This window comes from Macadamia integrifolia, chromosome 9, assembly GCF_013358625.1.
Source record: "Macadamia integrifolia cultivar HAES 741 chromosome 9, SCU_Mint_v3, whole genome shotgun sequence".
Classification (NCBI taxonomy): domain Eukaryota; kingdom Viridiplantae; phylum Streptophyta; class Magnoliopsida; order Proteales; family Proteaceae; genus Macadamia; species Macadamia integrifolia.
Genome location: NC_056565.1, coordinates 9,181,987 through 9,198,278, shown reverse-complemented (window position 1 = coordinate 9,198,278; position 16,292 = coordinate 9,181,987). Strand labels below are relative to the sequence as shown.

At 39.0% G+C, this 16,292-nt stretch overlaps 1 protein-coding gene across 2 annotated transcripts in view; it reads right to left on the bottom strand.

Annotated features, from left to right (window-relative positions):
* The window catches only part of LOC122088890 (callose synthase 9), a 99,400-nt gene that overhangs the window by 16,015 nt on the left and 67,093 nt on the right, over positions 1 to 16,292 (bottom strand). Inside the window, exons 33-40 of one of the 2 annotated variants that reach the window (XM_042658250.1) lie at positions 14,159 to 14,293; positions 14,003 to 14,071; positions 13,738 to 13,915; positions 13,430 to 13,544; positions 6,640 to 6,759; positions 2,470 to 2,585; positions 2,296 to 2,379; positions 2,088 to 2,200 (exon numbers count right to left, since the gene is read on the bottom strand). In XM_042658250.1, the coding sequence (XP_042514184.1) occupies positions 2,088 to 2,200; positions 2,296 to 2,379; positions 2,470 to 2,585; positions 6,640 to 6,759; positions 13,430 to 13,544; positions 13,738 to 13,915; positions 14,003 to 14,071; positions 14,159 to 14,293 (930 nt within the window). Of the gene's footprint in view, positions 1 to 2,087; positions 2,201 to 2,295; positions 2,380 to 2,469; positions 2,586 to 6,639; positions 6,760 to 13,429; positions 13,545 to 13,737; positions 14,072 to 14,158; positions 14,294 to 16,292 lie in introns of both variants that reach the window. The other variant, XM_042658249.1, reaches the window with a different exon arrangement.

The following is a 16,292-nucleotide window of genomic DNA, read 5'->3' as shown; positions in this document are numbered from 1 at the left end:
CAATGATAAAATGAAATTTCAAAAGTCATGTGAAGGAACAAGAAATACAGGTGGCAAATGCCTCAGAAAGAGAGAATGAAGCACATTACTAAATGTACTGGCATATCCTGCTTCTAAGTTACCCAGAAATAGCAAGAGCACACAATTTTCAAATATCTGACAAGAATTTATATCGGAATTTCAGTATTCAATATGACAAAGCACCATCTTGAGGTACTAGTTAATATATTTCCGCCTATTAAAATGGACCTTACATCTGAACACAATATTACAACAATCTTCATGCACACAGCCGGTGTCATATCAATAACACTAAAATTGAAGACATAATCAAGTATATGGGAGCGATTACCAAAATGAGTCAAAGTAAACCTCCATTGGAATTTCTGACATGATCCCAGAAAGTTGATAGAGAGTTGCTCAAACAAGACTATTTTTCTAGGCAACACATAAATACATAAGTTCGTGTACTGCACAAAAAAACAACTTACCAACCATGTTTGGCATCCTATGATCCATGGAAAGACAGTGGCATCCAAGTAGGCATAGACATGAAGTGCTGTAATCCCCACAAAATCCACAAACAAGAACATCTCCTCATATATTTAAATGAGAATTATGCATTCTGCCACGTATTTAATATCTCCGCAGTCAAAAAAACAATACTTAGGTTTTAGAAGAGGTACTTTCTATCCTTTTGCTTTCTTATAATAAGAAAGATTATATTACATAGCTTAACAACGAAGTCAACACTACGTGAAGCTAAGGGCAACAATTTTAGAAAAGCAAGTCAAAAGAAACAATAACAGCAACAAACTCAAACCTTATCCCAACTTAATGAGGTCGGCTACATGGACCCAAGCAAAAAAAAAAAAAAAAAAAAAAAAAAAGAAGAGCCGTAGAAATGAGAGTAAAATGAAAGGAACTATCCAATGAGAACCGAGTAGAGCTAGCTTATATGCAAAAGATGCATAGTAGTGTCCAAACAACTGTCTGACACCTCAACAAGTAGCAGTGTTTGAATATCAAAAATGGCATTAAATTAATGATTGACCCCAAGATTCCAAACTAACAGTATCCAAACAGTCCTAATATTGAGATTCAAATGACTACAAAAATAATAATCAAAGGACCAAAAATAGCGAACCGAAGACATAAAAAACAGCAAAGCTCCGATAAGAAACACAACAGAGAACACAAGCAAAACAAGGCATTAGAAGGCCATAGATCCACCTCAGTAACCAAATGCCTCCACCCATAGACCTAGAATCCAAGCCACAAGAACCACCACAGAGGCTTCCCCCCCACATCCCAGCCGACCACTGCCAAAAATCTAAAGCTTATCCCCTCTGGTATAAACTATTCATCCTCCCCCCTTTCTTCCAGTCATCTAGATATTTATCTGCTCCATACGAAGGTAATCCCTAATTTAAGATCTTAAAAAAATCAACCCAAAACTCATCCATTTCCAGAAAAATTAAACCACTCCGCTTTCCCATTCAAAAGCCTTCCTAGCCAGAGGTCAATAAGGCATCTAAAACAAGTTCGCTTCTGTCCTCTCATAAAGAAAACCTTGTCAGCTTCAGATCCTGAATCCACCCCATCTCAAACTCTAATTTTTTTAATGTCGTTATGCTTTATGATAAATCCAGGTGAAGAAACTCTCTTGACCTGACATTTATAATAGGTACACATTGGAATCTGGCTAGTGCCACTAAGATCATTAAAGATGTAACTGAAGGACTGAACTAAAACCACTGTGGGGAAGAGGAAGCACCCTGATGGAAAAGTTTAATTGAACAAAAAGAATGCCAGCAAAAAAAATCATTTATGTCAATAAACCAGAAATACACTTTTGCATCACAAGACCCATCAAACTAATAAGAGGTAACTTTGGTTGTAGTTTAGCATATGGGGCAACCATGAGACTGCATACCCACCCACTCGTATAATAACTTCTCAATTTTTTAATTTATTTTATTTCGGAGAGTAACCTTCTCAAAAATTTCATTTGGAGCAAATTGTAAGATACCAAAATGAGTATGTGTAGGAAGCAAGAAACAAATCCAGCAACTGGCCACCCCTACCTGCATAAATATCTTCACTAATGTTAACAACACGGGAAGCCTTGCTGATGCCGCCTCTTGTTATGTGGAAAATTCTATCAAAAACATCAGGATGGCCATAATGCATGCGGACCCTGTGTAATGGTTAAGTTCTTCTCTCAGTTGATGTGTGAATTTAAATAGGATCTTGTAAATCGCAATATCAAAAATATGAAAAACTTGGACTTACTTCAGAGGATTTGCCAAAACACGTTGACCCAAGGTCACAAAGCTTGTTTCTTGGTTGGACATGAATAAAGCTAATGAAGAAACACTGCATCGCAGTTGAGAAGTCTTAAGTGGAAATAGCATAAAGTTAAAACAGCTATACACTAATCTACAACTTGTACTAAATGTCAAATACCTTCCTGTAAAAACATGTTCTCTGACACCAAGAATAGTGGGAGGATGAAGACCATGATCACGGTGGAACTCTTCAAGAAGATTTCTCATCTTCAATGCTTCTTCAAAATAATTATCCTAGAAAAGAGCGAACAACATATGATTTAATTAAAACTACAATGACTGAAAAATCAGGTAATTAAATACTGTTACATCACTAATGAAAACCATCAATTAAGCAATATTCTTTTGGGTCAATAAGAAAAGAAGATTATTTGTTTTAGCTTCCAAAGTTAGGTACCATCAACTCGAGCACCCCGCATGTTAAACAGAACTAACCATTCAATGCACATTCTTCTCACTTTGTTGCTAGATATGGGTTCACATCATAATCCATGAATCTGCCATATCCTCCTTGATTGGGTATGATTCAAATTTGATATTGGTACATAATTGTCAAGGTGTCGCCTAGGCGTCCAAGCGGTTTTCCTGGGATCTAGGCGACTGTCGTCTTGTTGCACTGTATGCTGCCTTATCTTTTTCTCCCTTGTTTATGCCAAATACCATTATTATTCATAAATAAGCAAATATCCCCTATTGGAGTCTAATAAAAATAGTTTAAAAATCAAATTTCAAAAGAATAAAAAGTCAACCCCCCGGTCCAAGAACAAAAACTAGATTTTTGTTTGTAGGGCAATTTTCAACTTTCGAATGCTAAAGTTTTTCTCAATTCTGAAAATTTTATAAATCTTATCATGGTGGAACATTGCTAAAAACCAAAAGTCCGATAAAATAATCTTTTGTTTTGATGTCCATAAAATTATTTCCATTTAGGCGATTTAACAACATCCGCACACTTTAAAATAAGTTTGACCGGAACATTACTTTGTCATACCAACTTAGATTTAAGTAATCTTAGACTTGTTGGAAAGCTAGTTTTGTGTTATACCTAATACAAAAAGTCTCATCTAAAAATAAAATCATTTGACCAATAAAACTCATTATAGAAGAAGAGCATTTCCCTAAATGTCAACAAGTCATGTTGATTTTTTTTGACTTGACGTTGCTTAATGTTGATTGGTTTTTTTTATGTCATAGGGTTTATATTATAACATACAAAATAACTTTAGAAAATAGGGAAAATAAAAAATAACACACGGGCGATTTGATCGCCATGGCAGCGCCATAGCAGGCGATTCACCGTCAAATCGATTAGCCACCCCTTCACCGCCTTGGGTCACCATGACGCCGTGACAACCATGTATTGGTATCATAACTAGAGTACCTATATGATGTCTCATTGCCATATTGGTTCTGCAATCCTGTAGCCATGAGACCATGTACTCAATCTTTCCCATTTCCCTTATTTTTTCTCCAATTTTGATTTTTTTTTTTTAATACATAATTCCTGCTTTTCCTCGAGGCCATATGCCTCAAACACTTTCGAAAGCACTGGTTTTAAGTGGTAGACCTCATACTATAAATCAGCAAAACCCACATTTGTGTTTTGGTCTTCCTCTGTCAATAATCACCATTAGCCTCATAATTTACTTGCCAACTGACAACTAGTACAGTTTTCTCTCAATGCAATCTCCACTGCTTGGAAGCAACATAATAATAAATGGATCCCAAAATCATGAACCAGGCATCCATAGGCAACTCTATTCTTAGTTTGAGAGTTCGTATATCAAGCCCATGCAACTCAAGATCCAAGATTTGCCCCACCGGGCAGGTTTTTTAGCAATTCTTTCTTCTACCAACACTTTGCTCACATATCTGAACAATTGTCATCCAGTTTGAAAGGTTAAGACAGCAGACCCTTACAAAGGACACCTGAATCTCTGAAGGTGACGTAGCAGAAGCATTAACTACTTGAACTCAGTTACAGTCCCTTTTCATTTTTCTGGCTGAAAAAAAAAATCCAAAATAAAGGTTTAAAATCACCTTAAAAAAATCCTAGGGTTTTGAACTGCAGGCCCCAAAGGGAAAGAGAACAAGGGAAGGCCCAACTAAATACTTATTAATTTCCAAAAAAGGGTCCATTACGTTCTCTAATATGAAACATATATATACTACTAACCCTAACCAAAATACCCTTTCTAAAATTCAGGCTAACTAAACATCCAAAAATATAAATCTGTTAACAGATTGACAAACATTCAATAAATCAGTCATAACTATCCTGAGACATATTGAAATCACAAGAACTGAGTCTCGTTGGATGAGTAACGTGAAAACTGATCAAATGGCACCAGAATACTCAAAACAAACAAGTTTGGCCACCCAAAATCAATCCTGAAGAGAAGTGATAGAAATAAAAGAAAATCCAAATTTGCTGCACCTTATATAAAAATTTCCCTTTTGGGTAGCAACATCAGAAGTTTGTAATCACCACTAGCTTGAGAATAACCACACAGTCACTGAACTTGTAACCAAAGTCTGGGCCCCTTTCATTCTGATTGAATCCATACTAGGCTTTCTACTGAGCCCAAGAAGATAATCCATTATGGCATGTTTTCCCTATTCCAATGATCGAAGAAACTACTGTCAATTATTCTAGTGATCCCCACTCTACCAATTATTGTTGTCACTGCAAACCCACCATGGATTTCATCATAATAGACCGGACATTAGACCACCCTCCATTTTCGGTCATCAGTCTAGCCAGGGATGGATCCAGTCAGCATAAATGCCACTGGGAACCTAGGTCTTAGGTGGGGCCCAAAAAATAAAAAAGCAACTAGGCATTGTCCTACTTGTACGAAAATTTAGTTTTAAGGAACTTCGAATTTCCTTTCACTATTTTGAGATAAGATGTCACATTTGGGAAATGAAAAACAAGGGAAGAAGCAATATAAGTTGGGTACATATGATTGAGGTGGAAATTTGAATTTCACATGCGATAAATGTGAACCTTATTATCTTATATATATATATATATATATATGCCCATTAGTCTTTCAAGTGGCCCAAATCAAGAAACTCATCCCACTAAGTATCAACATCCCCATCAGTGAAAAACATTTTCTACAATGAGATAAAAATAATTTAATCACACAATCAGACAAATGGGCAAAGATTTTAAGACTCCAAAAAGACTAATGACTAAATGCAACATGTTCCCCCCACCCCCCCTAAGAAGCAAAATTTTATCAATATCCCAAAAATTTAAGCAGGGGACAAGGACAAAAAAATAGAAGGAAGAGCAACAATACATTATTTGAAACTTGAGTGACCCTGATTGGTAGAATCAAGTGGCTAAGGCTAACATCAACCTATTAATTTATCTCAACCAAAAGTTTATGCTTGGTAGTTCAGTCCTAAGCAACAAGCCATGCATTCCTTGATCCCTTAATTTTCTGTATGGAAAATGTTAAGTGGACCCTTGAGGTCAGCCATTTAGAGGATCGCCAAATTTGATTGGGTCCCACAGGAATAAAATTTGCTTGAAAAGAGGCTATGAAATAGGGGATATGATTTGGTGCATTGCAGTTGCAGGGGTTGGCTAGATAAGTGACACTGGGGTCTGGGGTCATCCTAGCACTGCTCATTCCAGCACTTTTGCTTCCTATCCAATCATTATTCTAGACATTTTCTTGGGCACAGTTTCAGCTGTAGAGTATATATCCACAATTATTCTCATGAAACTTCTCCTTTTTAAAGAACATCAAGATGGAACGCTATCTCCGCAGATGGACTTCCAACTCCAGATCCATTGATCAGATTTGGAAGACCATCTACTTCGAGGTCTCCTCCAAACTTGCTTTGATCACTCCGAGAATGGTTATTGACTCCCCTAGGAACAGGCTTATTGTTGTCTCATGGGGCCTTCCTTTGTCTATCTTGTCCCCTAGACAGTTCAACTGGACTAACTAGACTATCCAAATGGCTAAACAACCAGACCTAAGATCAACATTATTATTTGTCATTGACATCACCTGGGCCTTGCTTCGGACTGAATTGCAGTTTGAATTATGCCTTACAGCACATTGCCTCTAAATAACCAGCAAATCTCTCAAAAGTTTCTATTTTTTCTTTTACATCATAATAATTTTATTGATAACCTTAAAAACATTTCACCATGATGGATTTGTTAAAATAAATATTACCAGAAATCTTAGAGAGAGTTTTAGAAATAGAAGAATTCAACTGTAGAGATATTAGAAACATTAACATAATGAATTTCCCTTACTTGATTCATATCAATTGTTTGAACTGCATTTCCACGTGTAAAAACAATGGCATGATTTTGATTTTCAGGTTTTCCTTCACCAAGTTTTGGATTCCCGGGCAATTTGATAGAGTAGATTTCCTGGAAATGAAACAACAAAATAATGTCACAATTTAATATTTTATGGTTGGAATCAATAGAAATTATTTGTGTGGCGAAATATAACATAAATAGCCAATGGGGCAACAAGGGTCAATCACATGATAAAAGAAAAAGAATGAAGATTGGCATACAATAATGTAGATTGAAGAAAGGCGGAATGGTCAAAATGAGAGCATGAGAAGGACATCTATAATAGACATAGAAGAGAAAAGCACAGGAACCATCAAGATACCTATATAGTAGAAAAACTCTCACAAGTTATCCAGAACTACACATAGATCTCTACATACTACATAGTCAAAACATACTAGTTCATACTATACCCCAGATATAATAGTTCATGTCTGGGTTGCATATTGCTTACAAACAGTTTTAACACAAAGAATCAAAACACAGACATGACAACCGTTTGAAATCTATACACAAGAACACCAACAACTAACCAAATAGTATATGTCATCACCATCATCAATTAAACCATCAAAGAAAAAAAAAGGATGTTACTGCAAATGTTAAAAACTATAACTTACAAGATCAAAGTTTTCCTACTAAACCAGTTGACAGCAGCACTCTAACACTAAACTTGAGAATAAGTTAAAATCTGAAGAAATATCGAGGAACCAGGGGAAAACTCAGCAAAATAAAAAATAGAAGGTATGATCCTAGAAAGCGAAAAGGTAGACAAAGAATAGTTGAACTGATACAACGAAGTGACAAACTTGAATCCACAAATAGGAAGTAAGAATAAAATGAAATTTAGAAATAGAGAAAGAAAAGGAACTTAAGATCTGATATGCAAAAGCCCTAGGAACTCTAATCAAGTTCTCTAGAGGATCAGCCGATCAGCCCTACCAATAAAACGCAGAATAACCAACGAATTTTCAAAATGTAGCTGTATCCATAAAAATGTAGCATAATAGTGGACGCTCTGATATAGTAAGTGCAATTTGGTTTGGTTCACATCCCACATTCCGCACCACAGCTTTACAATTCGGCAGGCCCTTAACTACTTCTTCACAACAGTCTTTCCTCATTCTGAGACGCATTACAGTCCCTCCTTCCTACATCCTTTGTTGGAATGACTATGAAGACGTTGATCACCCCTTCTTCAGCTGCACTTTCTCCTCTAGGATTTGGTCTTGGCTCCTTGCTCATTGTTGGCCCAGCAGGTGTCAATTTTGACTTTCCAGCGTGAGTGGATTTGGGTGGATATGACTTTTGGAAGCTCTTCTATTTGTGACCCTATGGGTAAACTTGCTTTTGACACCTCTATTCATTCTATTTGGTCAGAGAATAATCTCAAAAGATGAATTCTCAACTCTAGATCATTTCAATAGGATTTAAGACTCCTCTCTTTTGCCGGCTGTCTGACCTTAATTAGGTCAATCCACCAGTCTATGTACCTTTATTGGACAGGCACCTTTCTCCTCCCTGCCTCGGTGACTAAATCCACTGAAAGACTCCTTTGCTCCTTCCTTTGGAAGGGCTCTGATTCTTCAAATTTTCTCCGGCCCCTTAGCTGGAAGATGGTCTGCCTTCCCAAATCCGAAGGTGGTTTGCGAATCCGGAGAATCAAAGAGGCAAATTCTGTGGGTATCCCCAAACTCATTTGGAAAATTGTTTCCGAACACAAAAGCATTTGGGTAGACTGGATTTACTCTGGGCTGCTCAAGCATTCTCTTTGGACAGCCCCTATCTCTTCCGATGCCTCTTGGATTTGGAGGAAGATCTTCAGTCACAGGCCTATTGCCCTCCTGGCCATCTCCTGCTCCATTGGCAATGGTAGGACCACCTCACTTTGGAAGGACCCCTGGCACCCTTCGGGCATCTTGTCCCACTTGATCTCTCACAGAACCATTTACTCTTCTGGGCTCCCTGCCAATGCCTCTTTCTCCTCTATCCTCTTCCCCCTGGCCACCGTGGCAAGGAAGATAAATGCATCTGACTCCCCTCCCCAAATGGGATCTTCTCTAATGCCTCCACTTGGTCCTTCATTTGTTCCTCTTCCCAGGTGATTCCATGGCATAAGATAGTATGATTCAAAGGACATATTCCCCGCCACAGCTTTACTTTATGGCGTTGTCTGTCCAATTATCTCCCTACCCAATCATTCCTCATCCACCGACATATTCCCGCAAACCCTTTATGCTGCCTCTGTCCCCAGGGTAGGGAGGACATCCCTCACCTTTTCTTCTCCTGTCCCTTCTCTTCCATCGTTTGGAAATCTATCCTTGCCAAGTGGTGGCCGGCTAGGAGATCCATCCTCCCTTTCCATAGGGAATGGAACTGGATCGATATGACCTTCTCTGGTACTACAATCTGTGACACCGTGAGTAAATTGGATTTTTGCGCTACCATTAACCACCTCTGGATGGAATGTAACATTCGTAGATAGACCTCCAAATCTAGGTCTCTGGATAAGATTTGGAAAGCTATCTACATCGATGTAACTTCCAAAGCCTATGGTCTTCATGCTCACCCTGTCCCTAATTCCATTAGGAACACCCATATTGTTGCTTCTTGGAAGTTGCAGGTTGATCACATCCACTCCACCACTTAATGGCTCTTTTTGCCCCCCCCCTCCCCCCCCGGTTTTTGTTGTTCCCCCTTTGGGCTTTGATGTATTGTTTTGGTTCTAATTTTGCTTCCCCCTGGGTTGGCTTCTCCTTGTTGGCTTAAGCCTCCCCCCCCCCTCTCTTGTATATTCTTTTCTTGGTAATGACTTATTTATTCACCTAAAAAAAAGAAAAAAAAGACTCCATCTCCTTCAACATCAAAAGAAAATTATTTGCAGACCCTTTTAGATGTGCTGACTCTCCTAGAAATAGGCTAATTGTCGCCTCTCGAAACCTCCCCCACTCTTTCTAATGCGGGTGTCTTTATATTTGGTTTTTATGTTCTTCTCCTTGCATATTCTTTCCCCTTCGGGGGCCCATGTTTCTTTCCCTCTTACGGTGATGAATTTTATTCACCCCAAAAACAATGTGTCAAGGTGACCGCCGTATTACCGGTAATTTGCCATATTCCCTTATTTCAAGCATGTTTTCCATATAACAGGTGCTGGTCCCATTTAGTTGGGATAAGTCTGAGTTGAATTGTTTCCATATAAGTTATATAACAGGTAACTTCCTTGATCATCTAGTTAATTAAACCTTGAAACATAAGACACCTAGTCAACTTGGCAAGGCAAGCCTTGACAACTATGCTTTCCATTGTATTTTGAGCAGGTCAATATGAACATTTCCACAACATAAGAATAAATGAAATATGGACACACATAATGTGATTTCTCTCTCTTCACATTCATTTCTTCACTTCTCCCCTTTTCTTCTCCGTGATGAAACCCTAAGGGTAAGAATATACTTGCAAATTGAACTCCCAATTGTCTAAATTAAGTAATCATATTACAAAAGCAAAAGAAACCATCCCTTCACAATAAACACACCTGCAACACCACCAATAATCACATATTCTTGCATTAAGAGAAAGTTTTCCTTCACCAATGGAAAAGGAAGAATCCCCTCACCCCTGGTAATCACATATTCCTGCATTAGTAAAAAGTTTTCCTTCAACCATGGAAAAGGAAGAATCCCCTCACACCTAGTAATTTTACTTTGTGATTGGACTCATGTGTCATCATAAACTCCCACCTGCTAATGTACAGGGCAAGGTTCTAAATCTCGGTTTCGAGGCTAGTTTCGAACCTGGATGAACCGAGATATCATATATTTCAATTTTTTTAAGCTAAACTCGAAACCTAAGTTTTGATGCCCATAATTGAATTTTTGACCTGATTTTTTTTTTTGTGCTGCATATTTTAACATTTTACATCTATTCCATGAAATAGTAGGAAAAAAAAAAAAAAAAAAGAAGAAGTCCAAAATGGTTCTTATGGTCTGGAAACAAGTTTGCTACTGTACACTGAATGTTCTTGACTTCTTGTACACTAGACATATTACAAACACTAAGACTACATTTATTTTATCTATTGAAAATGTAAATATGCAATTAAAAACAATAAAGACATACATTACGTCAGGGAAACACAAGCATATAACACTCAACACTCAATTCCACGTGGAGTTTCTTGGCAGGTCCTTTCCACAAGCTACGTATGACTGACTAAATTGTAGCGCTCCTCGGAATGCAACACATATGTATCCAAAGACATGGTTTCCCAATTGTTCTGAAAGTACATTATTGCCCACATATAAAACCCGTCATCAATATATCGGAGCTATCCCAATCTAGGGAATGGCTCATCAAGACTGAAACTAGGTGGAGCCAGCACAAATGGTTGGGCTAAATAAGAGAAGTTGCTATCAATGAAAGATGACCCAAAATCTAACCCACCCACACGCTCAATGTCAAGGAATGAAGTCAAAGATCCACCATGGCCACCGCCATAGACACCCTCACAGCCAAATCCTGAACCGGTGCTCTCGAAGGATGGTCCACCAGCATATCCACCATGCAGTCCATACACAGAATGTGATGCTAAAGTGACGCCCTCGAAGCCATTATCATCCTGATGTGCTGGACTAGGGCTCTCTCCTATGAAGTCTGGCGCACCAATGCCCATATCCTCTACTCTCCACCAAACTCATGGCTTCCATTGTGCCAGACAAGCTCGATACATCCACGCCCATCCTAGCTCCTCCCTAGGACTGAACTGTCTATGTGGACCTCATGTGTAGCCTTTCTGGTACGTGCACCGTGATTCTGATCTTACGTGGCATGCTCGAACTGATTCTCTCTCGTGAACCAGACGGGCTCTGGCTCAGAATCCAAGTTTGGCAAAAAACTCCTCCCCAGTGTTGAAACCAGCGTCACCCTTGAGTTTTCTATGAAGCCAAACAAGTTCCGTTCGTAGTATGTGATTTTACACCCACAGTTGGACTAGGTTTTGACCGAAATCTGGGACTAACTCATTTTGACCCATGGTTTCATCTCAAGTTTTGACCACAGCCGAGATATGTTTTGACCGTGATTTAGAACCATGCAACGTGGTCAAAAACCTCTCCCTAGTCCTATCAGATGACATTCCTCTTCAATCGTGGGTGAAGGAAAACTTGGGAGTCGACTCTGTTTGACTTGTCGTATAGTGCTTCATAAACCAACCATAACTTTCTCTCCTCAACTTGGATTAACCTGATTCTTGTGCCAAATTATAGCTAACTTCAAGGTCTACAACTCTCATGTTTGAGTTTCAACCAATGCACAAGGTCCGAAATTGAGCTTGAATCTGATGGACGTGCAGATACTGCTTCCTGAAACTCACTGACGATGTCTGATTTTCCCGCCATAACTTTCAATTTAGATATCGAATCAATCTCATCCAAGTTGCATATGAAATCAAACTTTGTTTCCCACAATTTCCCACAAATCTCATGATTACCACTCGAAGAATCGAAGGCCAGATGACCCAATGTGAAGACATAAGGCAATATATTCACTGCCCCCAAACCCCTGCCACTTGTGCTCTTCTTCACACATGCCACTTCCATTTTCTCATTGGCAACGTACCAGCGAGTGTATTGGCCAACTGAATGCGTAGACAACAATGGCAACACGCACAGCGCACTTCACTCAACAAGGACCTCTTTGATTACTTCAAAAATTCAGCCACAGATGATGCTAGATAACTAGTACTGAATCTTGATCAAAATGATGCTAGATAACTAGTACTGAATCTTGATCAAAATGATAAACTCTAGCCAATGGATGAATTCAAACTCACTGTCAAAGGGAGGCTGGTATATGGACAGAATGATAACAGAGGTTTGCCTTCAGTTGATGGACAGATGAGAAGTTATTGTAGCCTGAAATTTTCTGCTAGAAGACCTTCAAACCAAAGGTGCCGCAGAATACAATTAATCTTCTAACACCAGTTCTTGGAGGGATCGATTGAATAGCCTGGTTGTGTTGATAGCAGCAACCCAAACAGAGACAACAGGGTTTCGGTACCTCTTAACCGACCACCAGTTGCAGTTTTTGAAAATACAAACTATAAAGAGAATAGGCAGAGAAGAAGGGGGGTATAAACAAGGCCTCTCACCTATGGCCTTTGTCAGTCTCTCACTAACCTAGGCTTCTCACCTCTCACAACTGTATCTCACAGGCTCACAGCAGATATGGCACAGAACCAAAGCTTTCTTCATCATAAAAATTGTGGGTTGAGCACAACAGCTCTTACAATTAGATAGCTCTGTAGGCACTAGGCAATAAATAAAGTAAAGAAACAAAGGTTTAAAAAGTCCCACACATAGTATAGGGACTAGTACAGCAAAAAAAAAAAGAGGAAAGATATCTTAGTTCCAAGTAGTATCTCTTTAAAACACAGAAAATAGAAACTATACTAGTAGTCCATGACTCTGGTTTTGAGTGAACCAGCTAACACCCAGCCCAGTGGGCTGGCCTGGCTCAAAATCCAGCTGAAGAACCATGGGACTAAGTGTGGGCCTGGTTCTTCTTAGCCTTAAGCAAGTAGTGTTTGTTGTAGTACTTCTCTACATCAGCCATTGATCACATGAAAGAGAGAATTTGGTCCTACAGATATACAGTTGCATACTGTTCCCACAAATTGTGATAGGAAAACAACTCAAAAAGGAGAAGTATATAAGCAAATAATAGTCAAACGAATATGCACCTTGTCTTTCCCACTGATGTCAGCCTTCACAAGTTTTGAATAATACTCCTTGTGAACTTTACCATCCCTTAGTGTCTCAACCTCATCAATGAAAGCAACTCGAAGAGCTTCATTCCTAGTCACAGAAGCAAATCAATAATCAATAGAGAATGATAAATAAACATCTAGCTCATGTAACTATTTTCCAGACATATTTGCAGGGATCATGAGTTACGAGTAGAGTACTAGACACAGTGAGGTAAAAAGATCCTAATAAAAGATAAAATATAACTATTGCATTAATAATATAATGTAAGTATGTAACTAACTGTTGCATTAATAACGCAATATCTGCAGCCTCTGGTTTTTGTTCTTCCTTCTGTTTCCCATAAATTTGACAAGTAACTACATATGTAAACTTCAGATCTGCTTGCGCTCGAGCTTCTGGAGATAACTCATAACCTTGGGTGTCATTTGCATCATTACTCGAAAGTGTAGCTTCCACATCTGCCATTGCCAAGGTATGATATGAATACATAACAATTTTTTCAAGGCAAACAGTAACTTTAAAATAGTAAATTAGAAAGTCCAAACCTCCAGTGCTCCCTCTTTCCAAATAGCTCTGAAGCATAAGAGCCTTTCTATAATACATCATTCCACGAACTGCACATCTCCAATGAGTCAAACACCATAGGTAATGATAAGGTAAAAAGAGAAGATATCACACAGCTGATTCAAGATTAGTTTTACCAGTCCTAGCCAATGTCTGTCCCCGATAAGAAGCCCAAAAGCGAAGCTCCAAGATGTCATTAGGACTATCAAAAAGTTCCAACTCAACAGAATTTTCATCACGACCGATTCGAGAAAGGAAGTTCTTCCATTCATCTGCATTAATCAATACTTCACGTAACTAGATAAAAAAAAATAAAGGTTTGTTTTGAGTGAACACTGAATCATTTCCAGACATCAGAAAATACTGTTAATGGGATAATACATAAGACAAGCAAATTCACGACAGAACAAAGAAAGGACGTCCGACCAACACCCAATTCCTATGGTAAACTGTTATAGATACTTCCAAAATGCTACGGAGCATTATCTCTGAGAACTAGAATAAGCCAATGTCTTTCAAACACTGAAATATTGGAAGTGACAGATAAGCCTTACATAACTTGCAAGGCTGGCACCCCGTCTTCGCAGCTGTCTCTTCCGTGCGAGGCCAGCTCCTCGCTTGGCAGCAGCCCTCAGAAAGGCCCACGCTCCACTGTCGTGGCTGTCGTTTCTGCCGTAGCTCCGATTCATGTCTTGACAGCTGGAAGTTGAAGTGATGAGATACGATGGGTAGGTTGGTGGAACCCTACCTGAAATTTCCTTGTTTGCCCCTCCTCTTACTTTGGGCTTCTTGGTTCTTGTTCAGTCCATGTGGGCTTTAGAATTTTATCTTGTTTGTCTTCCTGGTTCTTTTATTTTAAGCCCAAGTGGGCTTTGAGTTGTTTAGGTCACTTGTGACATGTCTTATAGTTCTCAAACCCTCTGGGCCTTGGATGTTGTCTTTTCCTGGATTTTGGTAATCCTTATTGGCTTTGTAATCTCCCTTAGGGGATATATTCTCCCTCCCCCATCTTTTAATGCATTTATTAATTCACCCAAAAAAACTTGCATGGTTGGCTATGTGGTGCAATGGTAAACCCCACTACATAGTGTTTAAATATTACATAAAGATTGGGGCTTCAGACATTGATAGAAGCATAATAGCAAATAAGTTTTTGACAAATCAAATGGGTATACAAAAAATTGGTTCAATTGTTGGGTTGATAATTGCTTAGCTGTCCCAAGTAAGAGATTCAACCATCCAGGTTGGAGTTGGCTGATTGCTGACTAAATGGGTTTGCTACAAAAGAATGTTTGAAGGTTCATTCATTTGTTCTTTAGGCCAACCGGCCGGGCCTGATTCTGACCACTGGAATGTGTCAAATGTGTGGACCCTAAATGATATACAACCCTCAAAGCATGAGAAGTTTGGTCATGTGCTTCATGCATTAATCCAAAACAAAGTCCCTGTCCAGGCAAAAAGACATAAAATTGATCTGTTCTTTCTTCTTAATGTTCAATAGTTTCAAAACAGACCTTCAATTGAAACTAATTTCCAATAAAAATTACTATATAATTAGACCTTTCTAAAAATATTGGGTGCATACCCCATGTTAACTAAATTACACTTAAATCCATTCCATTAGCGGAAAAGCGTCAAGTGATGGCGTGGCGTAGTTGCCATTTCATAAATGGAAAATTTACCCTCGAGGAAGGGTTAACTTACTTTTTTACCCTTCCTTGTAAAACCCCCCAAATTATCACATCTTTCCCAATGCAATCGAAGGTTTAGGGCTTGGTATCCAAAATTAGAGGTGTCTTCCCACTCAGATTCACTGATCGTTCAGTTCATACTCCCCGTTTGGCTATTGGGTACCTCTCTCCATGATCAATTCTTTCTTCTTCTGAACATTATCAGTAATTGGTTTTCTGGTTCTTGTCTTTTATGATTACAGATGTGGTTATGATCAGCAAGGTCTCAGAATGGGATCTGTGCATCCTACAGATGGAGTAATCTGCCTTGGCAATGGCAGAGTCAACATTCATATCTTAGCCCAAAATCCAGGGAACATAATTCGGAGCCGCCTGATGCTGATCGTATGGAGGGTAATATGGAGGTTTCTATCGCGGAGCTGGCTAAGAAGCCTAGGGCTCCAGAGCCACAGCTGGTGCCGGATAGAAAGTTGGATAGGGAGAAGAAAGCTGAGGGGAGGGATAGCAAAACTGGTTCTTTGTGCGTAGGTTGGAGCTGTGGGTGGGAGGTTGGTGGCAGGATCGGATGATGAAGAGTAAT